This window comes from Phocoena phocoena, chromosome 6, assembly GCF_963924675.1.
Source record: "Phocoena phocoena chromosome 6, mPhoPho1.1, whole genome shotgun sequence".
NCBI classification, from domain to species: domain Eukaryota; kingdom Metazoa; phylum Chordata; class Mammalia; order Artiodactyla; family Phocoenidae; genus Phocoena; species Phocoena phocoena.
The window spans coordinates 88487647-88513785 of NC_089224.1; the positions used below are offsets into that span (position 1 = coordinate 88487647).

At 46.3% G+C, this 26139-nt stretch overlaps 1 protein-coding gene across 1 annotated transcript; it reads right to left on the reverse strand.

The window, feature by feature from the left end:
- Positions 1-208: 208 nt before the first annotated feature.
- LOC136125110 (small ribosomal subunit protein eS6-like) lies at positions 209-11340 on the reverse strand. The gene is made up of 2 exons (XM_065879928.1): positions 11257-11340; positions 209-1035 (listed from the first exon to the last, which is right to left on the reverse strand). The coding sequence occupies exons 1-2, from the start codon at positions 11338-11340 to the stop codon at positions 241-243; spliced, it is 879 nt and encodes a 292-aa protein (XP_065736000.1). The 3' UTR covers positions 209-240.
- Between the last annotated feature and the right edge of the window lie 14799 nt (positions 11341-26139).

Consider the following 26139-nt stretch of genomic DNA (forward strand, 5'->3'; position numbering starts at 1 on the left):
TTGTATATAAAAATTTTTAAATATTTTATAGTTGATTTACAATGTTGTGTTAGTTTCAGGTACACAGCAATATGATTTAGTTATACATATACATATATCTATTCTTTTCCAGATTCTATTCCCAAATAGGTTATTACAGAGTATTGAGCAGAGTTCCCTGTGCTATACAGTAGGTCCTTGTTAATTATCTTTTTTTTTTTTTGATGTCTGATCTTATTTATTTGTTACTCTAAGAACATTTCATTTTTGACTGGACTCAGACTTAGAAGTAGAAGCTCTCAGAGAGGACAGCCTCCGTCTCTTGGCAATCTGTTCCTGGCGTTTTTCTTTGGCCTCCTTCATTCTCTTGGCCAAAAGTTTAGCATATTCTGCAGCCTCTTCCTTATTTTTCTTAGTACGCTGTTTCTTCAGAGCAATTCGCCGACGTTTGTGTTGCAGAACACGTGGAGTAACAAGACGCTGAATCTTGGGTGCTTTGGTCCTAGGTCTCTTACCTTCTTTGTTTAGGGGCTTTCTCACAACATACTGGCGGACATCATCTTCTTTAGAGAGATTGAAAAGTTTGCGGATTCTGCTAGCTCTTTTGGGCCCCAGGCGACGAGGCACAGTAGTATCAGTGAGTCCAGGAATATCCTTCTCCCCTTTTTTTACAATGACCAAATTGAGAACGCTCAAATTGGCATCCACAATGCAGCCCCGTACAGATTTGCACTTTCTTTCTCCAGTCCTCCTTGGTCTGTAACAGGAATGCCCCTTACTCAGTAGCAGGCGGACTCGGCCATGGGTCAAGACACCCTGCTTCACGGGGAAACCCTGTTTGTCGTTCCCACCACTGATTCGGACCACATAACCCTTCCATTCTTCACCCAGAGCGTCAGCAGCAACTTCTGTGGCCATACGCTTCTCATAAAAGGTTCGAAGTTTTCGTTCATCGTCCACTTCAATGAGTTTCTGGCAGCCAGTGGCCGGGAAAGAGGTGTTCAGCTTTATTCTGAAGCTGCCGACCGCCTCCGAGGCGCCACGAAAAAGAGCTATCTTTTTTATATATAGTAGTGTGTAAATGTTAACCCCAACCTCCTAATTTATCCCTCCCCCCCACCTATCTCCTTTGGTAATCATAAGTTTGTTTTCGAAGACTGTGAGTCTGTTTCTGTTTTGTAAATAAGTTTATTTGTATCGTTTTTTTAACTTCCACATATAAGTGATATCATATGATATTTGTCTTTGTCTGACTTACTTCACTTAGTATGATAATCTCTAGGTCCATCTATGTTGCTGCAAATGGCATTATTTCATCCTTTTTAATGGCTGAGTAATATTCCATTGTATATGTATGTACCACATCTTCTTTATCCATTCAGCTGTCGACGGACATTTAGGTTGCTTTCATGTCTTGGCTATTGTTAAAGTGCTACAATGAACATTGGGGTGCATGTATCTTTTTGAATTATAGTTTTGTCCAGATGTATGCCTAGGAATGGGATTGCTGGGTCATATGGCAACTCTATTTTTAGTTTTTTAAGGAATCTCCACACCGTTCTCCATAGTGGCTGCACCAACTTACATTCCCACCAACAGTGTAGGAGGGTTCTCTTCTCCACACCCTCTCCAGCATTTGTTATTTGAAGACTTTTTAATGACGGCCATTCTGACTGGTGTGAGGTGGTAGCTCATTGTAGTTTTGGTTTGTATTTCTCTAATAATTAGTGATGTTGAACATCTTTTCACGTGCCGGTTAGCCATCTGTATGTCTTCTTTGGAGAAATGTTTATTTACGTCTTCTACCCATTTTTCGATTGGGTTGTTTGTTTTTTGTTGTTGCTGTTGAGTTGTATGAGCTGTTTGTATATTTTGGAAATTAAGCCCTTGTCAGTTGCTTCATTTGCAAATATTTCTCCCAGTCTGTAGGTTATCTTCTCATTTTGTTTATGGTTTCCTTTGCTGTACAAAAGCTTGTATGTTTGACTAGGTCCCACTTGCTTATTTTTGCTTTTATTTCTATTGCCTTGGGAGAAAGAAGGCATTGGTACAATTTATGCCAGAGAATGTTTTGCCTATTCTCTCTTTTAGGAGTTTTATGTATTGTATTTAAGTCTTTAAGTCTTTAAGCCATTTTGAGTTTATTTTTGTGTATGGTGTGAGGGTGTGTTCTAACTTCATTGATTTACATGAGGCTGTCCAACTTTCCCAGCACCACTTGCTGAAGAGACTGTCTTTTCTCCAGTGTACATTCTTGACCCTTTTCTCCATTGTATACTCTTGCTCCCTTTGTGGAAGATTAATTGACCATAAGTGTGTGGGTTTATTTCTGGGCTCTCGATTCTGTTCCATTGATCCATATGTCTGGTTTTGTGCCAATATCACACTGTTTTGATTACTGTAGCTTTCTAGTATTGTCTGAAGTCTGGGAGGGTTATGCCTCCTGCTTTGTTCTTTTTCCTCAGGTCTGCTTTGGCAATTCTGGGTCTTTTATGGTTCCTTATAAATTTTAGGATTATTTGTTCTAGTTCTGTGAAAAATGTCATGGGTAATTTGATAGGGATTACATTAAATCTGTAGATTGCTTTGGGTAGTAGGGCCAACAACTCCCCATTTTTAAAGTGGGGGCTGTACATAATGACTTCCTTCCAAAAAGTAAAGTAGGGAAGTGTTTGAAAAAGAGTAGCTTTACAGTGGAGAAAATTGAAAAACACTACCTCTGTCAGGTGATCAAAGTCATTATCAACAGTGATAAGTCATGTTGACTGTATGCACTCTGGATATGATGTGATGAGAAGGGCACTTTACCTCTGTGGTTTCCCTCCCCACATCTGTAGCCGCAGTCTAATCATGAGAAAAACATCAGATACATTCCCGTAGAGGGGCAACCTACAAAACACCTGACCAGCTCTCCTCACAACTGTCAAGGTCATCAAAACCAGGAAAATCTAGGAAATCGTCACAGCCAAGAGGAGGCTAAGGAGACATGATGACTAAATGTGATGTGCTATCCTGATGGAATTCTAGAACAGAAAGAGACACTAGGTAAAAATTGAGGAAATCTGAATAAACTTTGGCCTTTGGTAAATAAAAATGTTATCAACGTTGGTTCATAAAGTTTAATAAATGTATTATGGGAACATAAGATGTTAATGATAGAGGAAACTGGGGAAAGGGTGTATAGGAACTCCCTGTACTATCTTCCCAATTTTTTTGTAAATTTAAAACTGTTCCAAAAAATAAAGTCTATTTTGAAAAAATGCAGGTCCTGGATTAAGTCGATGGGAGTGAGGCCCAGGAAGCCGCAAATTTGTAGATCCAGGTACTTACTATCAGTCAATATTTAAAAAATCACGGGCTGATCATACACTTGATTGCTTGGCTGCTCCCCAGTTGGACATGATTTAATCAAAGTCATGGAGCCTGTCTCCTAGTCTCTGAGACCCTGGGCTAATACAGAGCCTGGCTCACGGAAGTGCTCCATAGAAGTGGACTGAATAATTAATATTAATGACCAGTTCTGTGTCTGTGATAGCACCCGTGGAGAGTAACAGTTAAAACAATAAGCCCCTAGGTTCAATTTCAACTAATCTTAATGACAGAGCACTTGCTTGCAGTCATTTCTCTCTCGACGCCATCAGGAGGCATCAGACATTTACCCTGGGCAGCCCTGCAATTGTAAATGATTCCTGGCCCCCATTGACTGGTCTTTGCAAGGCAGGAGTTGCTGCTTCTGGGCTTTAGGGGTCTGTTCTCTGCTCCCATGGCTGCTGGGGGAATGGGTGGGGGGGAAACAGGAGGGGGTGAGGGCCATCCCTCTGCATATGTCCAGGGTGCATGATGAGGGAGGTACTAACTGAGCAGAGCTGGGAACCAGCCAGGCCAAGCCCTTGTGGGGAGCTGGCTCCCTGCTGCCTGGCTGGATGCTTGGGCCAGAGAAGCTCAGCAGCCTGGGGAACCTCTGATGTAAACTCCATGTGAAGCCTGGTATCTCCTCCCTCCTCTCCTGGCTTCCCTGTGGCCTGGTCATTTTCTTTTCCTGTCATTTTCTTCCGAGATTGGCTGTCATTTCCTGGCTTTGATCTTTGGCCCTGGCGTTTGGTCCCAGTTTCTTTTTGACTCTGGGCAGCAGCATCTAAGCAGATTGAGCCTCTGCTGATAACATTCTTTGGCGCTGGTCTGGGACAGCCTATTGTGTTCTGTCTTTGGAGGGACCAGTCCTGGAGACTCTGTGGACTACCAAAGGAAATTCAAGAGCAGCTTTTGAAAAGGGCTTCTAGGAGTGAACCAAGAGTGGCAGCCGGCTCACTCTGGGCCAGGCAGCGTGCTGGGTGCTTTGCATGTATCATCCCATGTACCCTTAAAAGCACCCCCACGAGGAAGTAGCATGCATAGACCCATTTCCCAGAAGGAGAAACTGGGGGCCAGAGAAGTTCAGTCCCTTGCGTCTAATAAGTGGCAGAGGTGGGCTTTGAATGCAGGTGGTCTCGTGCTATTGTGTAAAGTAGGTTGTTGATTAACAGAGATGTATGCGTTAACAGAAACTAAATAATGGTGACTTAAGAAAATAGTTTTATTTCTCTCTTTCCTAAAATTCCAAGCTAAGACAAAGGGATGGAGAGGTGGGTGAGTGTAGCAGACACATCTGTATGGTGAGGTAGACAAGCCCCCTCGAGACTTACCATTTCTGTCCACTCAGATCATCTACCTTCTAATACCTGTGCCTGCCTGAGGGCTCTCTCTGTCCCCAGAGCACTCTGCCTGGAGTGAGACAGCTCAAGGTACCAGGGGATGAATGCTCCCTTCCTCCAGTATCCCTCAATCAATTTCCACAGGTGTTGGCATATAAATACCCCAGCTCCCTCGCTCCTTGGGCAGGATAACTCTGAGTCACATTCTTCGTTCTCGCAGTATTCCCCATTGTGACTGAGCTCCAGAGGCCCGTATGGTAATGAGTACACTTCATTGGTTTCTTTCCCTTCTCTGTTTCAATTCCCCACTCCCTAGTGGTGTTTCTTGGAATCACCTCCGAAATAAATGCAGTAGAATCCTTATCTCCAGGGAAGCCCAAACCAAGCACAATGGTGGTAATACTCTGCTGACCCTCAGGAACCCAAGTTCCTTCTGTCTTATTGCTGCATCAACCCCCAGGGTATTGTCCTCATCTACACAGTCAAAGCTGGTTTATTACCAATACATACATTTCCTCACCCCTGAGAACAAATAAAAAGTGAAGAGCAAGAATCTTCTTTTTAATGACACAACCCAGAAGTAGCACACATCACTTTCCCTTACATCAGGTTGGTCACAGCCTGGTCACTTGGTCACAGCTATCTGCAAGGGAGATCTTGTACTTAGTGAAAACTCAAGGGTTCCGTTACTGAAAGGAAGAAGTAGAGAATGGATTAGCATTAGCTATAGGTACAATACTATATTGCTTCACTAAGCGATTGAGTGGGAAGGGTTGGTGGTGTTAGATGAAACTGGTGAGGTTAGAGAGGCAGCCTGGGTCAGAATATAAAGGAGGCTCTTTTTCAGGTTAAGGAATAATGGCTTTCCTTGGTGATGATGGGGGTGTCATTGTTTTCATCAGACATGTGACTTGATGGAGTTAATATTTTTATTAGAGAAATGCAAATCAAAACTACAATGAGCTATCACCTCACACCAGTTAGAATGGCCATCATCAGAAAATCTACAAACAACAAATGCTGGAGAGGGTGTGGAGAAAAGGGAACCCTCTTGCACTGTTGGTGGGAATGTAAATTGATACGGCCACTATGGAGAACAGTATGGAGGTTCCTTAAAAAACTAAAAATAGAATTACTAGCAATCCCTCTACTGGGCATATACCCAGGGAAAACCATAATTCAAAAAGACACATGCACCGGCAATGTTCATTGCAGCACTATTTACAATAGCCAGGTCATGGAAGCAACCTAAATGCCCATCGACAGACGAATGGATAAAGAAGATGTGGTACATATATACAATGGAATATTACTCAGCCATAAAATGGAACGAAACTGGGTCATTTGTTGAGGATGGATGGATCTAGAGACTGTCATACAGAGTGCAGTAAGTCAGAAAGAGAAAAGCAGATATCATATATCATATATTAACGCATATATGTGGAACCTAGAAAAATGGTACAGATGAACTGGTTTGCAGGGCAGAAATAGAGACACAGATGTAGAGAACAAACGTATGGACACCAAGCGGGAAAAGCGGCGGGGTGGCGGTGGTGGTGGTGTGATGAATTGGGATTGACATGTATACACTGATGTGTATAAAATGGATAACTAATAAGAACCTGCTATATAAAATATATATATAATTTTTAAAAATTATTTATTTATTTTCGGCTGCATTGGGTCTTTGTTGCTGCACGTGGGCTTTCTCTAGTTGTGGCGAGTGGGGGCTTCTCACTGCGGTGGCTTCTCTTGTTGTGGAGCACAGGCTCTAGGCACACGGGCTCAGCAGTTGTGGCTCGCGGGCTCTAGAGTACAGGCTCAGTAGTTGTGGTGCACGGGCTTAGTTGCTCCGCGGCATGTGGGATCCTCCTGGGCCAGGGCTCAAACCCATGTCCCCTGCATTGGTAGGCAGATTCTTAACCACTGCGCCACCAGGGAAACCTGGAGTTAATTTTTTAAAGAGTCCTCTTTGACAGTGAGGGGTTGGGTTGACCAGGGAGGATTGGAGGTTAGATCAGCAGACTTGTGCAGGGATCCAGATGAGAGCCTGACATGGGGCACTGGCAGTGGAGACAGAGGCTCCACTGTCTTGAATTAGACAGAGGCTAATTCAAGATGTTTATGTTTAATTGGTATTGAGATGAGGGTTCAGAAAAGCGTTGAGGATGACACTCCAGTTTCAAGCTAGACTCCTGGATTCTGTATTCAGAGGTCCGGGACACTGTGGAGCTCTTCCAACTCAGCCTAGAGGCAGTTTCTACATGAGAGAAAGTTGTTTTCCTGTGGTTCCAGGCATGCCAACTGAGTGGCCTTAGATGGTTAAGTCACTCCTAGCCTCAGTTTCTTTGCTTGTGAAACAGGCTATTCTTATCTTTTGTGGGGCATTGTTACAGAGAATAAAGAGGGTAAGATCATTTGAGGTGGGTTAAATGGGAAAATTTTTAACAAGGGAAACTCAAGAAAGACTTAGAATTGAGATGGTTGAGATCTAAAAAGGGACACATCACACAGGGACATTTGGAAGTGGAAGCTTTCAGAGAGACTTTTATCGTATTTGGTGTGTACTTGTTGGAAAAACTGACTTCTGTGTCTAGCACCTAAAAGCTCTAGACCTGGTTTTCCCATACACTTAACTGTGTGACCTCAGGCAAGTTACTCAACCTCTCTGAAGCTCAGGTGCCACACCAGGAAAGCGGAGACAAGCATTTCTTCCTTACAGGGTTGTGAGTGTCATGTGGCAGTGTTAGTGACATGCCTATCACAGAGCCTGGCACACAGCAGGTGCTTAACAAATGTGAATTTCCCCTTCCTTCTGTCTAAGAGGAACCAAAAGATCTATTTGATTCTGTTGGTTTAGTTTAAAAAAAATGAATTTAGACAAGAAAAATCACCCTATCAAATAATTGGAATTCGGTCAAGGGAACCCGGTTGTTTGACTGAAGTCTTCTTTTTCCACCAGTTGTGTTGGCAGGGTCTCGGCTTAACCTTTGTCAGAGCCATTTGCTAGAATACTAAAAGAGGAGGCTCTGTGGAAATACAAGGCAGAATTGATATGGTGATTTTGGAAACATAAGATAGGGTGACATGAAATCGATTAAATAGCATTTTCCCCCTCCCAGCTCGGGGTAACGACTACAGGATTGAGGGGAATGGCTCCAACAGAAGGAGAGGGAGCTCTAGTTGCGGTCTATATGCCTGCTTCATTTTGCAGTTACTCCGAGCTGCCCGTCTTTTTGTGACTGCCTGGTCTAGCCAGGGGGCTTATAAAACGGTGTCCACATCTATGGATGCCTTCACTCAGCAGCTGTGAGGATGAGGGACGTCCACGTCTAACACCAAGTGCGTTTGCCATCCCTTCATGCCTCTCTCCACTCTGTTTTCTCCTGTTTGCCTTTCAATGTCACTTAAATATATTTCTCAATTATTGTTATTTGTAACAGAATGGGAAAAGGAAAGGATTCTAAAATTTATGGAGTTCTAATTCTGTGCTCGGTACTCACTGGACACTGTGTCTAATATCTCATATAATCATCAACCTCAGGTAGGCATAATGAAGGAACTTAGGCTCCGAGAAATTAAGTCAGTTGCCCAAGTCCATACGCTAAGAAATGGTGGCCCTGGGATTTTGAACTCTAGTCTGTCTAACTGCACAGATTTTACTCTTGGACGGATGATGAATGATGATTAGAATACACACACACATCCCGTCACCACCACCAAGCCAAGCAACCCTCTCCAGGTCTTTGTCTCCCCTAACAGATGATCTCTATTTTGAGTTTAAGCTGAATGACTTCTTTGATGCTAAAGGATGAGCTCCCTCTAGTGGCAGAGTGTGGTTTGGAACAACCTCATTTGCTTGGGGAAACAGGTAAATATAGAAAGACTGGCACTTTGTTTCATGTAGTACAGTTTTGTCAAAAGACACGTTATTGAGACTCTCTTCATACGGTGCAAAAATGAAATCCAAATCTGGGTGGATCCCCATTGCAAAGTTAATGCCAAGGGGAATGATAACCTCTTTATCCCAGTGTAGCAAGAGGGCAGTGGTATTAGCATTTTCACAGAGCTCTGTGATTTCCCAAGAGCTTTCACATCTGTGTCTCAGGATGGTCACAACATCCCTGGGAGGGAGGTGTTCCTTCTTTATAGTTGAGCAAGCCAGGAATCAGTGTTGTTAAGTGGCTTTTTCAAGGTTACACAGCTGGTTGGTAAAGGAGCCATAATTCTAATCCGGGGCTTCTGTTTCCAGCCCTTATACTCTTTCAGCTACACCAGGGAATCTTTCCAGTACAGAATCAGATCTGCATCACAGTGGGTTATCTGTCAGATGAGGGACAGGTAATCATGGTGATGATACCAGAATTAAATGAGACAGATTAAATTATAAGAGATGGTTATAATTTCCTGTCACTTGTCCCTCTTGCCTCTGGTCCATCCTCTCACTACGCCAGAAAGATGAAACTAAAAAACACAAATTCCAGTGGATCCTTGCTTGAAAACCCCTGTGGATCCCCGTGACTTTCAGGATAAAACCCAAACTCTTAGGCTTGACACGAACAACCATTCACGATCAGAACTCTCCTTACCTCTCCAGGAGACCTCTCTTTTCAATGTAAGCTCCTGACACATTAGTAAACTCACCTCTTTCATCTTTCCCTACACATGTCAGCTCCTGTCACATCCTGTGTCACCTTCTCCATCTGGAGCAATTCTGACTTTCCTTTTCAAGGTGAGATATCACCTATTTCTGAAGGATTGTGGAATCCCACGGATTATGCTCTGTGCTTCATTCTTGGCTCTTCTCACAGTTGATACGTAATTTTACTTTGAGCACCTTTCTCTCTCTCTCTGTCTCTCAGTTGTTGCTTAGTTCATCTCTGCGTCCTCAGTGCCTGACACAGTTCCTGGCACACGATGAGTTTACTAAATGTTTGCCGAATGGCTCCAGGAAAGGTACAAAGTATTATCTTTGGGAATTATGGGCAGAATCCAAGCCCACTTGGTGTGCTAAATGGTATTTAGGGCTACTTGACAATTTGTAATGAAAATCTGTTGCACACCTGCATTCAAATGCCTTTGGCCCTGAGGTTAAATTCAGTGTAAAAATAAAAAGTACTTTTAGGCCAAAAAAAAAAGATTGAAATAAGGGTCACTTGGTTAGCTGTGGGACTTTTTTCACCATACTTCTAGAAAGGCTTTCGGAGCACGAGGAAGTGATGGGAGTTTGTGGCTTCTTGAATGACTGACTCAGCCTTGAAAGGCGTGGGCTCTTTTACCGCCCAAATGCGGATGAGCGGGTCACCACAAGAGGGCGCTGGCGGAGAAAGCACTCCACCCCATTTCTCCGTGGGCTACCTGGAGACCTCTGTCCCTCCAGGAACCTACAAAGATCCGACCTAGCTGTTCCCTACCCCACTTCCCCCGAGTTAAGTATTGAATTATTTAAATCACCATCTATAAAATCTTCTGATTAAACAAATCAAGCCAGCATCGTTGACACCCTAAACGCTTCTATGGCATTCTTGACCAGTGATCTTTTAGCGTCTGAAGCTAGTGGCCTCACCACTCTGGAAACAGCCCATCAGTTGCTATTACACACACTTTCCTTAAATATTGATCTAAACTCTGCTTCCTTTAACATCCCACTTCCAAGCTGTTGGGTGAGGGAGGCACGAAACCCTCTTTTCTTCCCTCCTAAAAATATTTTTCTCATTGCCAACTTTTGAACCCCTTTTGCTCAGAGGCATTGCTGGTGGCTGCCCGTGAGCAGTCTCCTCGTGGGCTTGGAGGTCTGCCTGAGTGTGGGCTGTGCACAGCTGTCACTGCGAGTGTGAAAGGCAAGAGAGTCTGCCGGCCGCCCGCCAACATGAACGCATCCGCAGCTTCCTCTGGTGGGAGACGGTCAAGGCTGGAAAAAAGTATTTATTACAAACTATGATGACAGGAATTAAAAACCATCCATGCTCCCTCAGTCATAAAAATCAATGGTTTCATTTGCTGTGTTTGCTGCCAACGTCTGTCCATATGCAGAGCTCATTTTTACAGTTACAGAGGTAAGGTGGATATTTCATGAGCTTTTCTCTGCCCAGTGAATCCTATTTTTCCTGTCAATTGAAAGTTGCTGGAATTATTTCAGTGACTATAGGACAGGTCTTTGAGTGGAAGCATGATGATTGACTCATCTATTTCCTACTGTTGGACAGGCAGTTGCTCCCAGGTTTCTGGTGATTGTGGATTGAGTGCAACTGAGTGCCACCCCCCTCCCAGGCCCACGGGCCAGCAGCGGCTGCCAAGGGCTTGGAACGCTCCCTTTGCAGGGGGTCTGCAAAGAGGCTTGCTGCCTTCAGCCTGCTACCCACAGAATTTGAGGAAGGCTCTGCTGCTTCTCGCCCACAGGACCCTCGCTGAGCGGCTCTATCTTACACCTGGGCTTTTGTACTGGTTTCCAGTCCCCTGACGGGGAGCCTGGCCCCAGTCACTGTGATCACCCTCACTAATGCTGCTGTGGTGGATATGCTGGGAGGGCCACTCAGACCCCTTTAAGAAATGCAGCACATAGCCCCCCGGCTGCCAGGAGCGTTACCTGCAGACCTTGCAGGAACTGCAATGCTCCACTGCAGACAGCGGCCTTGCCAAAGCCACCGGCCCTTCCCTGGTCCTCCTCCATGATTGGGGCAGGGACCTATAAAGGCCTTGTCGGTTCCCTGCAACCCCGGCAACTCTGAAGGGCCATCCAGCCTCAGAGCTGAGGCCTCCATCATGGCCCAACTTCTGCCCAGTTCTGCTTCCTTCCCTCCCCTTCCTTCCACGGGTGGTGGTCCCAAGAACACACCCTAGTAAACCTTATGCTAATCTGTCTCAGAGACAACTTCCTAAAGAATCCACCCTGTGACACCTCCTGGTCCCTACTGCCTGGGCTCCACCCTTCCCACAGCAGCTGGCCCCCGTCAGGGACGCTGATGCAGGTGGGATGTCTCCCCTTCCCTGAGCCGCTGCCTGGGATCTGAGCTACACTCAGATCATCATCACTGACCCCTGATAAGGTCAGTTTCCAGCTCTTCCTCTAAGATTGTTTTCAACTCTTCTCTCCCCTCTTGAACCTCTGCAAAGAATTATAGAATTCTGGTGACTGGGTGATTAGAATATGCAGCAAGGCTCCCAACCTTCATTCTCTCCCATCCATGTCTCCCTCTCCTCCCCCACTGCTATTCTGTAGGAGCCTCCATTGTCTGTTGCCTGCTTAGACTGTGGCCACATTCCCCTAACTGACCTCCCTGTCTGCTCTCATCCCTCTGACGTGCTTTTCCACACCCCAGCCTGAGGGAGCATTCCAAAACTCACATATATGCGTGTCATTCCCTTGCTTAAAGCCTTCAGTGCCTCTTTATAACCTTATAGGACAAAGCATAGACTCTCAGGTGAACCCTGGAGGCTCTGTGATGTGGACCCACCTGCCTCTGAGCACCTGTAGCCCTGGCTTCCCTCCTGCAAGCTTCCAAGTTTTGCTCAGTCTGTTCCCTCTGCCTGGAACGCTGTTTACAGCCTTCTTCACCTGGTTAACTGTTGCCATCCTTCTGGATTCAGCTCAGTTGTGAACCTTTTCCTGAACCTCCGGGTAGGGCCAAGAGGTCCTCCACGGAAGGTCTCGTGACCCCCGGTGCTTACCACTTATCTTTAGTATTGAAATGAGTGTTCACTTCTCTGTCTCATTCAATGAACAGAGAGTCCTTGGAAAGCAGCGAGCAAGTCTTTTCTTTTTTTTTTAGATAAATTTATTTTATTTTATTATTTTTGGCTGTGTTGGTCTTCGTTGCTTCACACAGGCTTTCTCTAGTTGCGGTGAGCGGGGGCTACTCTTCGTTGCGCTGCATGGGCTTCTCATTGCGGTGGCTTCCCTTGTTGTGGAGCACGGGCTCTAGGCACGTAGGCTTTAGTAGTTGTGGCGCACAGGCTCAGTAGTTGTGGCTCGCGGGATCTAGAGGCAGGCTCAGTAGTTGTGGCGCACGGGCTTAGCTGCTCCACAGCACGTGGGATCCTCCCGGACCAGGGCTCGAACCCGTGTGTCCCCTGCACTGGCAGGCGGATTCTTAACCACTGCGCCACCAGGGAAGTCCCAGTGAGCAAGTCTTATTCGCACCTGTATTTCCAACACCTGAGTGCCTGGCACGACGTAGGCACTCAGTAAAGGACTGAGCCTGACACTCTTGTTGACTGTGCTGCATTGGTTTGCAAAGTATTATATCAATTTAAATTATTACAAGCAATGTGCAAATGAACCAAATATCTTCACCAGAATTGCGTATTATTGGTTTTAAATTTAATGGCTGTAAAACACCTTAGGCTGTTTTGATTGCAGTTTGAAAAATAGATACTGGGATTAAAATTGTTGATTAATAGCATCTCTTGTACGGATTATATTTTCCTATCTTTTACCCTTTGCATTATAACCTACACACTCATGTCAGTTTTTTAGAATCATCAACACTGAAGTGGGCTTGTCCAAAGGTGAATATGAGTATGGCTGTATGATTTTGAGATAGTAGTTCCCTGTCTTTAAAATGTGAGGTTTCTTTACCTTCCTCCTGACTGGAATCACTTGGTAGCTTTTAAAAAAAGGCTTACATCCACTGATTTGGGCTCTCCCAATGGAACTGGAATTTTTTTTAAGGCTCTGGGTGGCGTTTGTGCAGCCAGTATCCACAGGCTGACTTTGGGAATCCCTGGCCTCCCAGCTCTGCAGTCTGCAAGCTTCTGCCGGGCCTGTGTATCTGTTGGGCCCAGGGGAAAAGAAGAAAGGGGGGATCTATTGCTACGTTCTGATACTGAAGGCACCTCAGAGAGTGAAGAGCATTCTTACTCCATGCGGCTGCAAAGGGAGAACCAGCACGAAGGGGTGGAAGCTCCACAGCAGCAGAGCTGGCTCAGCACATCGGAAACTCGCTACAGCCCCACGCGGTGCAACGCAGGAGCGGGCTGCCTCACAGGCTGTGAGAGGGTCAGTGCGATGATGCCGGATGCTGGACCCAGACGCTCCCGCAGAGCAAGCCCTCCATACGTGGAAGCTTCCCTCTAGAGGCAGGGGAGTGGTGTTCATGCCCTGGGGTCTGGGAGACGGTGTCTCGGCCCAGCTTCCTGTTGGCTGTGTGACTTCAGGCAAGTTACTGCACCTGTCTAAGCCTCGGGCACTTCATCTGTAAAATGGGAATGCTACCAGTTCCTGTCTCACTAAGGTTTTTTTTTCCCTTAAATAACAGCTTTACTGAGATACAGATCACATACCACACAATTCAACTATTTAGGGCAAACCGTTCCATGGTTTTAGTGTGTTCACAGAATTGTACCATCACCACCTCACTGACTGATTGAAGATAAAAGGAGACCCTGCAGGGGCAACATTTAACACAGTGCCCGGTACATAGTTTGTGCTTGATAAACACTGTGTATTAGTGTACTTGATTGGTTCCTTATCCGTGGTGACAGATCCGGGCTGACAACCTCATGGGCCTATTGTAGGGGACACGCAGGCACCAGGCGGGGAGGAGAGGGCCCGACTGAGGGAGCTTCCAGTCTCTTCTGCCTTGTGGATTGGCGTGTCTGTAATGATAATTGCTAAGGTACAAGCGTGTGCAAGTCATGTAAAATTCCTTAATCTCCACATTACCTCTGTGAGCTAGGCTTTTAATCCTCATTTATTCCCATTCTTCAGAGGTGAAAAGTGAGGCTTACAGAGGCCCTGACTTCTCCAAAATCAAGATTTCATGATCTCTTTAATACTGGGCAGGTAAATAAGTCTGACTATTTGCCCCCCACTTTTTTGTTTTTTTGGACGCCATGTAAGTTTGGAAACCATGGCAGCTTCCCAGAAAAGATAAGACCAGGTAGAAACAAATCCAAAACGAACAGAATTGGACTTTATGTGATGAACGGTGAGCAGCCATCTCCCCTCTGTCTGCACTTTCTCCTTACTCCCCTTCTCCTTGATTTTCTCACGTACGGTACAGGGCGAGGAGACACACTGAACAGTGATCAGAGACCCAGAGGGGCCTCCTTGATGAGAGAACGGCAGGTCCAGGAAATGAGGGGGTGGCACTCCAACTCACTGTGTGCTTGGACCCTTTGGTGTGCGTTCGCTTTGTGGGCTTTAAAATCCCAATGCTTGGGCCTTCCCTGGTGGTCCAGCGGTTAAGACTCCACGCTCCCAGTGCAGGGGGCCTGGGTTCGATCCCTGGTCAGGGAACTAGATCCCACATGCTGCAACTAAAGATCCTGCGTGCGGCAACGAGGATCCCACGTGCCACAACTAAGACCCAGGGCAGCCAAATAAATAAATAAATAGTTTTTAAAAATCCCAGTGCTCAAGGGAGTCCCTGCCACCCAGTTTTCCCCAGGTGGGTTTGAATCCGTTCCCACCTCACGGGATGCACTGATGTCCCTCTACATGTCCTCCCTGCCCCACACCCATCCCGGCTGAAGAAGGGAATGGGCCTCTCCTTCTGGCTGGGGAGTGGGCTCAGCATTGCGTCAGCCTCCTTGTTAGAGTAGGGAAGGGGCACCCAGCCTGGGTCCCTGCGACCCCCTACTGTTCCCTGAGATGTGCCTCTGCCCCACTAAACCTTGATGGATTCCCTATAATTGGCCTGTGTTCTGGTTCTCCTGCTAAGTTTCTGTGCGGAGGCCTCCCTGCTTGTAAGGCTGCCTTCCTGTTTCCCGGCTCCAGTCCCCTTGGCCTGAACTCCAGGGCCAACAGTGGACCCACCTTCTGGTTGGGCATTGTCCTTTTTGTTTATGATTAAATCCCCGAGACCCAGCCTTATGCCTGGCACATAGTAGGAGCTGAATACATATTTATTAAACAGATAAATTGTAAACATTCAAGGGAAAGGATGTTACAGGAATGGGTGGTGATCAGTTAATTGTTTTCAAAACCAGGATGATTTAAATAGCTTGTGTTGTTTATTTTTACCAAAACCTAACCTGATTTCCTTAGATTTTAAAAGGTGCCAGAGGACTTAATTTAACATGCTGAAACTCTTGAGATTTCAGAGCAGTTACCTTGGATGCTTTTGCTATATAATCCCAAATCCTGTTCACAATTGTGCCATTTGGATTTGATGTGTATTCCTGTCCACTTGGGGATAAACTGCTTTTTAAATAATTCTTTGATAAAATGACTCCAGCCATCTTTGCTGTTCAAAACCCAAATCCACCCAGATATTTATTTATAAACACACTCTCTCATACAGTGTGAAGGGATTCAGATTCTCTTTGGAGGTACTTCAACTCTAAGAATTCCCTTTTTGAAAATGAAATCTTGTGGTTGTTGCCTATGGGGAGACCAGCCACTTCACTAATAAAGCAAAGGGGAATAATAATGGCATACACTGCACATGAGGCCAACATGAGAAGGTGGTCGAGGGTAGGAGGTTTTCCTCTTGGCCCTCCCTTTGCTGCTACCTGTTCTTGGGCCATCACTGAGGAAAGCCTTGGGGCCCCGTTCCGGGAAACTGCCTTGCGTTCCAGAGCGCCTCCCTCCACTTGCTGTGAAGGAGCCGTATCTGCATGCTCTGGGTGTTCACACGTTGTTCACATAGCCTCTGTTATGGACTGAATTGTGTTTGCCCCAAATTCATATGTTGAAGCTCCAACCCCCAATGTGACTGTATTTTGAGAGAGGGCCTATATGGAGGTAATGAAGGCTAAATGAGGCCAGAAAGGTGGGCTGTAATCTGATAGAACTGGTGTCCTTATGAGAAGAGGAAGACACACCAGAGTTCTCTCTGTGTAAGCACAGAGGAAAGGCCATGCGGGGACCCAGTGGTGGCGGGTGTCTACAGGCCAGGGAGAGAGTCCTCACCAGAAAGAGAATTTGCTGGCACCTTGATTATGGACTTCTAGCCTCCAGAACTGTGAGAAATAAACGTCTACTGTTTAAGCCACTCAGTCTGTGGTATTTTGTTATGGCAGCTCAAGCAAACTAATGCAGCCTCTTCCTGGGGTTTCTTTCTTTTCTCTCCCCAGGGACAGTGTATTAGTTAGTTTCCTAGGGCTACGGTAACAAATTACCATGCACTTGCTGGCTTAAAGCAACAGAAATTTATCCTCTTACAGTTTCAGGAACTAGAAGTCGGAAATCAAGGTGTTGGCAGGGTCACACTCCGTCGGATGTTTCTGGTGGGGAGTCCTCCTTGCTTTCCTGCTTCTTGTGGCTCCAGGGATTCCTTGGCTGCGGCAGCATAACTCAGATCTCTACTTCTTCTCTCTGAGTCTTTGCCTGCCGCTCGTCATTGGATTTAGAGCCCACCACGATAATCCAGGATAGTCTCAGCTTGAAATCCATAACTTAATGACATCTGCAAAGACCCTTTTTCCAATAAAGGATGTGCTCACATGTTCTGGGGGCCAGGATTGAGACAGGTGGTTTTCTTTTTTTAATTTAATTTTTATTTTATATTGGAGTATAGTTGATTTAGAATGTTGTGTTAGTTTCAGGTGTACAGCAAAGTGGTTCAGTTATACATATACATACATCCATTCTTTTTTAGATTCTTTTCCCCCATAGGTTATTACAGAATATTGAGTAGCGCTCCTGGTACTATACAGTAGATCCTCGTTGATTATCTATTTTATATACAATAGTGTGTATATGTTAATCCCAAACTCCTAATTTATCTCTCCTTAATCCCAAACTCCTAATTTATCTCTCCCCCTACCTTTCCCCTTTAGTAACCATAAGTTTGTTTTCAAAGTCTGTGAGTCTGTTTCTGTTTTGTAAATAAGTTCATTTGTATCATTTTTTTTAGCTTCCACATATAAGTGATATCATATGATATTTGTCTTTCTCTGTCTGACTTACATCACTTAGTATGATAATCTCTAGGTCCACCCATGTGGCTGCAAATGGCATTATTTCATTCTTTTTTATGGCTGAGTAATATTCCATTATATATATGTACCATATCTTCTTTATCCATTCCTCTGTCGATGGACATTTAGGTTGCTTCCATGTCTTGGCTATTGTAAATAGTGCTGCAATGAACATTGGCGTGTATGTATTTTTTCAATTTATGGTTTTCTCTGGGTATATGCCCAGGAGTAGGATTGCTGGATCATATGGTAGTTGTATTTTCAGTTTATTAAGGAACCTCCATACTGTTCTCCATAATGGTTGTACCAATTTACATTCCCACCAACAATGTAGGAAATTTCCCTTTCTCCACACCCTCTTCAGCATTTAATGTTTGTAGGCTTCTTTTGTTTTGGTTAATTTTTTAAAAAATAAATACACTTTCCTTGTTGGTTTTATTTATTTTTAAAAATTAATTAATTAATTTGTTTATTTATTTTTGCCTGTGTTGGGTATTCACTGCTGTGCGTGGGCTTTCTCTAGTTGCGGTGAGCAGGGGCTACTCTTTGTTGCACTGCGTGGGCTTCTCCTTGAGGTAAGTTTACACTCTATTCTGTCTGCTTTTTGAGTCTGGAGAAGTAACACAAACAACAGTTAAAGACACGGATTCTGGAGCAGTCTGTCTGGGTCTGAATCCTTGTTCTGCCAATTACTGTCTATGTGACATTGAGCAAGTAACTTCACCCTCTGGTCTCAGTTTCCCCATTAGTAACATGGGAGTGACCTACTTTATAGGGTGGCTGTGTGGATTTAGTGAGTTATTATCTGTAAAGATTTTAGGACAGTGCCTGGTCCATGGTGAGTGCTGTATGAGTGTTAAATGAAAACGAAAACAAAACCCATCATGATTCCTAGAGTTTCAAGACAGGGATAAGACATACCTTAGGGAACTCATGTTAAATGTGAAAGCTCCCAATGCAGTGATTGGTTCAGCGTAGTGGTTCACCAACAAATGGTGACTATTATTTTTATTATATGTGGGGAGTTGAAGGTTGCCTTGATCTCTTCTCTGGCCCTTCTTTGGCAAAAACGTTGCAGCTCAGGGCTCCAGGAAAGGAAGCCCTCAAATTTCTCACCCCAGTTTGCACGGAGAGGCAGAGTTGTCTTGGGTGATATTAAAGGAGGCAACTTTGCGTCACTCACACTTCCTGTTAAAGGAGGGTAGGGTGCTGGCCTGGGACTGCAGAGGACTTCACGGGGGACACCTGTCTCTCCAAAGACCCTCACCTCCTTGTAGCACCAGGGCTAGCTCTCTTCAGCCAGATTTTCTTTAACTTCTTCCTCCAAAATGCACCCAGGATTTTGCAGAGTGTCAGTAAAGTAATTTACAGGGCACTGTGCGCGAGACCATCCCCAGGTCACGTGCGCCTTGACACCTCACTGTGTGTCCCTGAGATTCTGGGACCTGGAATGGAGCCCATGCATCTTGCGTGGCTTCAGGGGAGTAGAGATACACCCAGTTATCTTCTCAGCTATGCACTGATTGCTCTTCCATCACTGGGCTCTAAGCTTTGTAAGGGCTGGGCTCGGGTGGGGTGTTTGGTGAATGAATGTTTCCAGAACTGACTTGTGTGTGGGAAATTCCAGTGTGAAGGAGCAGGGCCAGCTTCGTGGGTGGGTGACCTTGTAGTTGCCCAGTTTAGAAAGGCCCTGAGGTTGGCTTAATTCTCCACTGTCCCTGTCTTGAAATTCGTAATCATTTTTGAATAAGGGCCCCCATGAATTGTGTGAATCCCTGTGAAGGAGGCTTGTTTACTTCAGAGTTCTCCAACCACAAGCCCTCAGGAGCTCCAAAAGCCTGGTTTGTCCTTTGGATGGTGAATATCTAAAAAGATGTACAGAAGTTGAACATTTTTACTTGGTCGCTGTTTTCTTCATTGTGTATGCTCTTGGCCTCATATTAGAAAACTTCCCCCTGCCTTCCCAAGACGATGTGTCTGCTGGTCTTTCTCATCAATTACTGGGTTTAGTTTCATTTATCCACCAACCAGAGATTGCAGGTAAGCACTGCCTTTTGCCAGTCAGACAGTTATTATTTTGCTCAAGAAGGGTAATAGTGGACTTCCCTGGTGGCGCAGTGGTTAAGAATCCGCCTGCCAATGCAGGGGACACGGGTTCGAGCCCTGGTCTGGGAAGATCCCACATGCTGTGGAGCGACTAAACCTGTGTGCCACAACTACTGAGCCTGCGCTCTAGAGCCGGTGAGCCACAACTACTGAGCCTGTGTGCTGCAACTACTGAAGCCCGTGCACCTAGAGCCCATGCTCCGCAATAAGAGAAGCCACTGCAATAAGAAGGCTGTGCACTGCAATGAAGAGTAGCCCCCGCTCACCGCAACTAGAGAAAGCCCGTATGCAGCAAAGAAGACCCAACGCAGCCAAAAATAAATAAAATAAAATAAATAAATAAATAATAAAAAATAGAAAGGTAATAGAGCAGGCGGCTTGCCCAGGTAGAAATAAGTGCACAGTCTGGCCTGCTGAGTGCCTGGGCTAGTGGAAGGATGGGCTGGATTGGATCATTCAAAGCAGGGACTCACCTAGAAGGTCGAGTCCCAGGATCCAGAAGGGAGTAGTCCTTCTTCCTGGCACTGCCCTCTGGGACACAGAGAGACTCGTTGAATTAGGGGATGGTGTTTGGAGGCAGAGGGGCCTGTTTTGAATACAACATCTCCAGGATGTACACTTTCTAGGAACGTGAGCCTCAAAGAGTAAGTAAGAGGCAAGGTCTCTATCGTCACAGAGCTGGGAGCCCAGGGGATGGAGCAGATGGAGGGAAACCACATAAAAGCACAGACAGGTAATTACCAGCACTGCTGTGTCTTATGATGGGACACTGCAGGGAGTTATGAGTGTTTAACAGGGAGAGAGGATCAGGGGGCAAAGAGGCGTCCAGGAGGAATTGCTGTTTGAAGAAGGAGTTTATCAGGCCAGGGGATGGGAATGGGGCAGGGGAGGGAAGAGCACGTGCAAAGCCCCTGAGGTGGGAGGAAGAACGGGGCGCTGGAGAAATTGACAACAACCGTGTGGAATGGAGGAAATCAGGGGTGAGAAGTGATCAGTGAGACTGGACAGGTAGGTGAGGGTGCAAAGCAGAGATTAAGATTTTGGTCTCAGTCCTTAGAACAAGTCATCGAAGCCATTAAGAGAATTTAACTTCATGTTGTTAAAAACCGGTCAGTCTGACTTATGGAAGCAGGCTGGATGGGACAGAGCGGGGAAGGGGCCCAGTAAGGAGGCTGTGCTTCTGGCTCAGGCAAGAGCTAAGGGAAGACTGGACTTGTTGGTGCATCAGTGAAAACAATCTGAGGGATATTTAAGAAGGAAAAGAATGGGCCTTGGTGATGGCTTGTTATGCGGGGACCTGTGAAGACTAGTAACGCTCCTCACCTCTGGGGAAGTAAGGATGGAGCCAGATGACGTGGGGACCGTGTCTGCGTACAGCACGCGCTCAGTGAACATTTGTTTCCTTCCTCCTCCTTGAACCTGGGTTTCTGAGGCTCTGTCAGCCCTGGATCCCCCCGACCCCTGGCCCAGCCTCAGGGATGTCTGCCTACAGCCTCAGCTTCTCGGAGAGTTCAAGAGCCTCAGCTCCCACCTGCTAGACCCCATCCCCGGGCTGCTGTTGCCTACCTCGTGATGGGACCCAGTGGGCAGCCGCCCTCCATATGGAGATTACTGTCGCCCTTGAGTCTTTGCCGGGGAGGCACACCTCTGCCGCCACGTACTTGCTGTCCAGACCCACAGGCCACAGGTGAGGAGAGGCTGTGTGCAGGCAGGGGAGTCTCCTGTGCTGCGGTGGAGCTGAGTTCCTGAGGGGGCCCCGGGGCACCTAAACCATGGAGTGAGCACTGCCTGCCCGCTGAGAGCAGCAGAGCAGAGGGGCGGAAGTCATGCCAGCCAGCGTCTTTCCCCAGGTGATGGCTGGGAGGGAGGGAGGGAGGGAGTTGCAAAGGGGGCCACGGGGGAGGGGGAGCTCAGTCACGGGCCACGCTCACGTGTATGCACACCTGGGTGCGTGCACCTGCGTGCCTGTGGAGGTGTGCAGGTGCCTGCTTAGGAGCACATGTGTGAATGTGTTCCGTCTCTGTGCTTGCACGCTGGGGCTCAGGTCTGCAAGTGCCCGTCTGTGCATGCATGGCTCTCTGTGTGTGCACATCCTTGCTTGGGCTACACGTGGGATGTAGATTCCTGTGTGGGTGCAGGGGCTGTGCACACGATGGACTGGGGTGCCTCTGTGTGTGTGTGTGTCCCTGAGGGACGGAGCCCTGGGCCTGAGCAGCCCCGCCCCCAGTCACACATGCCCCCAGCTGCCAGCAGGGGGCCCCTGAGCACCGCGCGCTGGGCTCTGGGGAAGGGCCCCCCTGCCCCGCAGAGTCTGTCGGGCCTTCTCCTTCCTGAATCACTGTGGTGAGGACTGCAAGGGCCCTCCTCCCTGCTCTGGTCCCTCCCGGCTTTAGCCCTAGCTTCTACCCTCAGCCCACACAGAAGCAGAGGCCAAAGGAGACTTTGGGCCCAGGAAGATGACTCTGACCTGTGGCAGGGGCTTACCTTTCTGTAGGGTTGCTGAATACCTGCCACACTCCTGGTTCTGTGTTGGGCTCTTGCTGAGAGATGCTGGCCCTGGACCTAGGCAGACAGCAGGCTCATAGGCAAGCCCCCTGGCCTGGGCAGAGGCTGGGGAGGGGTGTGGTCTGAGGACAAGGGCTGCCCTCTAGGCCACAGAAGGGGCAGAAAACAATGCCCTGAGATGGCTGCCAACCCCTTCTTGAAGTGGCATTGAAGCCGAGCAAGGCAGACAGATGTTGGTTCCCTTTCTTGGAAGTGGGCCGTAGCATCATCTGTATCTCATGAAGGCAGCAACCGCGTGCACAGAGAGCCAGTCCTGAGTGTGTGGCCTCAGGACAATCAGGAAGGCTCAAGAAAGAGCTAGGGACCCAGTTGGACTTGACATGTGCCAGTGAGAGCCACCAGAATGCCAGGGTCTCTGCTGGAATTGACTCTGGCCTGGCTTACCGTCCAGGTGCTGCTTCTGCAGGATAGGGCCCCGGTCTGCTTGTCTCTGGACCCACTGTGCCTAGTACAGGGCTGGGCACTTGCTGGTGACTCCCTGAGCAGGAGTGGTGGAGAGGGAATGGATGCTGCCTGGGTGGGGCAGTACGGATGGTGAAGGTGATGTGGAAAGAGATAGGTAGAGCTTAAAGCTCAGTCTGGACCTGATCAGCTCTGGTGGTGTTGGCTAGAACCTGGGGGAAGTAGGCTTCCTGAGAAAAAGGGCTCAGGTCAGACCCTTGCAGACTATCTGCAAAAGGGCTCAGGTCAGACCCTTGCAGACTATCTGCGTTTCACATTGTTTCCTGCCAGGCCCTGGATGTACCTTAGGGCAGTCAGTGGTTGGGGGAAGGGAGTGGAGAGTGGCAGTGACAGGACTCTGGACCCCTGGCTTCAGTTCAATTGAAGCAGCTCAGCTTTTTATCCTGAGGACAACTTGGAGTTCATTTTTAATCAAGGGAGTATTTATTGAGTGCCTACTGTATGCAACTCACTGCTCTAGATTCTAGAGATATTTGGAGAACAAGACATTCACCCTCCCTGCTCTCTTGACCATTATATTCTAGTAGGGAAGACAAGTAAACAAATAGACAAGTCAATTTGGGGTTATAAGTGCTGTCAATAAAATAGGGTGTTCAATAGTTGGACTTGGGGGAAGGATGGGTGGAGCTACCTGAGATCCTGTGGTGAAGGATGGCCTCTCCAAGGAGGTGATATGTGAGCTGAGGCCTGAATGATGACAGTGGGACGAACATTCTGGATAAGATTTTGTTTGAAGAAGCAGCTCTGTGGAAAAATTTGAAAATCCCTCAGTCAGTCTTTTATTTGTATTCATTTATTTAAATTTCAAAGGTAATACATATTCATTGTAACAATTTCAAACCTTATTGATGTATATAAAGTCAAATGTAGAAGTAGCTTCTTTCCTCTTCATCTACCCTCCCCCACCCCCAATTCCACTTTCTGGAGAGAATCCCTTTATCGGTTAGGTGGATAACCTCCCGGATTTTTCTCTGTGCAACTGCAAGTATATATGTTAATTTCCAACTTCATCTCTGCTTGCCTGTCTCATAGGACAGCGGTCCCCAACCTTTTTGGTACCAGGGACAGGTTTCGTGGAAGACAGTTTTTCCATGGGCGGGGTTGCGGAGGGATGGTTCAGGCGGTAATGCGAGCGATGGTTCAGGTGGTAATGTGAGCGATGGGGAGTGATGCGGGGCGGCAGATGAAACTTTGCTGCCTCGCCTGGCGCTCACCTCCTGCCCCGTGGCCCGGTTACTAACAGGCTACGGACCGGTACTGGTCCACAGCCCGGGGGTTGGGGACCCCTGTCATAGGACATGCGAGCTTAACAAGGCCAAAATAGACTTGGACTTTCTCCACTAAACTTCTTTCTCCCAGGCTTTCTCCTCTTTGTAAATAACACCACCATCCCACCCAGCTGTTCAGGCCCCGAGGCTGGGAGACATCCTTGATTCCCGCTTCCCTGTAGGACCCCAGCTCCAGTCTGCTAGCAAATCCTATAGGCTCTACCTCCAAAACATGCCCCTGTCTGGACACTTGTCACACTCCACTGTCAGCAACCTGGTCTAAGCCACCAGTACACCTCGCTAGGACCTTCTAACTGCTCTTCATCCTCCCATTGTCATTTCCTACAATTTGTTCTTCACCCAGCAGCCAGAGAGATCTTTTAAAACTGGTAAACCTGGTCATGTCACTCCTTGCTTATACCCCAGTGGCTTCCCAGACTCTTCATCTGAGGCTGAGGTTCAAGGACTAAATGATATCGGGCTGTGGTCCTCCTCTCCAATCTCACTATGTCCCTTTCGCCTCCTTATTCATTATCCTTCATCTCCCTCCTGTTGTGCGTCTCAGGGCTTGCATTTGCTGGACTAGTTCTTTGTCATCATTCTGATCTTAACTTAGTGTTGCCCTCCAGGGAGGCATCTCCTATGGCTCCATGTACAATAGTTTCCCTTCTGCTCTGACCCTCTCTACACCCCCAAACACACTCTATCCCATCGCCTTGTTTTATTTCCTTTATGGTACTCACGTTATTGGAAGGCATCGTGCTTGTTTCTTTCCTTGTTTATCGTGTCTCCTCTGCCCCTGACTGAATGCAGGCTCTATCAGGGCAGAGATCGTGACTCATGTTCTTGTTCACATCTCCACTGATTGATAAATAAAATTGTTTCCAGATTGTTGCTAATGAGCAAGGCTCTAGTGAACATTCTTGTACATTCATCTTTATGTAACTGTGGGACGGATTCTGTGGGACACATTTTTAGAAGTGGGATTTCTAGGTCCAAGGTGATGTATTTTAAAATCTGATAGGTATGTTAAATCACTGCCCAAACTACTGTACCAATTTACACTCCCACCGACTTTATCAAAGAATGCCTTCTTCCAAGCCCTTGTCAACACTGGCTCATAGAAATCTTTTTCTTCTTTTTGGCCTATGTTATGAGCAAAAATCAAGTGTTTTATTTTGTTTCGGTTTGTTTTTCCCTGATTAGGTGAGCTTGAATATCTTTTCACATGCTTTTTCGTCATTTCCACTTTTCTTTTGGGTGATAAACACAGTGCTGGCCCCTCTCCCTAATATAGTTCTGCTTGTCATAGCCAACGGGTAGATGATTACCACTGTTGGCCACATATCATTTGGCTATTTACTATTACTTTTTCTGGCTGTTTATCTCTATCTTATTGATTAGCAATGCTCTTTATGTTTTGTGGAGTTGACTTTGTTAAGTATGTTGCAAATATTCTCTCTTTGTCTTTCCTTTATCTTTCAAGATTCTTTAAGGTATTAACATCTTTTTAAAAAAACAGAGGTGGATCCTTAACTTTTTCTGTTACTGTGAAAATAGCATGTATATCTGTAATCATGTAAAAACAATCTATAGAAAGATATTAAATGAAAGGTGATTTTCCCGCCCATTACACTGAGTTAACCTTGCATATTTTCGCATAAATTTTTCATGTTTACATACACATTCACTTATTCATCCGTAGTTCACTCTTCTAGCAAATATTTACAAGTCACTTATTCTTCCAACATTTATTGAGTATTTACTATATTTCTGGCGTTGTACTAGGTATATTAGAAAGAGGATATATACATACTATCTTTTATTAAAAATGTTTTTGGAAGATGTGCTTTCCTTTATTCATGTTCTACATCGCAGATGCTCCTGTAACAGCACCTATATCTACCTCATTTTCTTTTTTTAACATCTTCATTGGAGTATAATTTCTTTACAATGTTCTGTTAGTTTCTGCTATATAACAAAGTGAATCAGCTATATGTAGACATATATCCCCATATCTCCTCCCTCTTGCATCTCCCTCCCTCCCACCCTCCCTATCGCACCCCTCTAGGTGGTCACAGAGCACCGAGCTGATCTCCCTGTGCTATGCGGCTGTTTCCCAGTAGCTATCTATTTTACGTTTGGTAGTGTATATATGTCAGTGCCACTCTCTCACGTTGTCCCAGCTTACCTCATTGTTT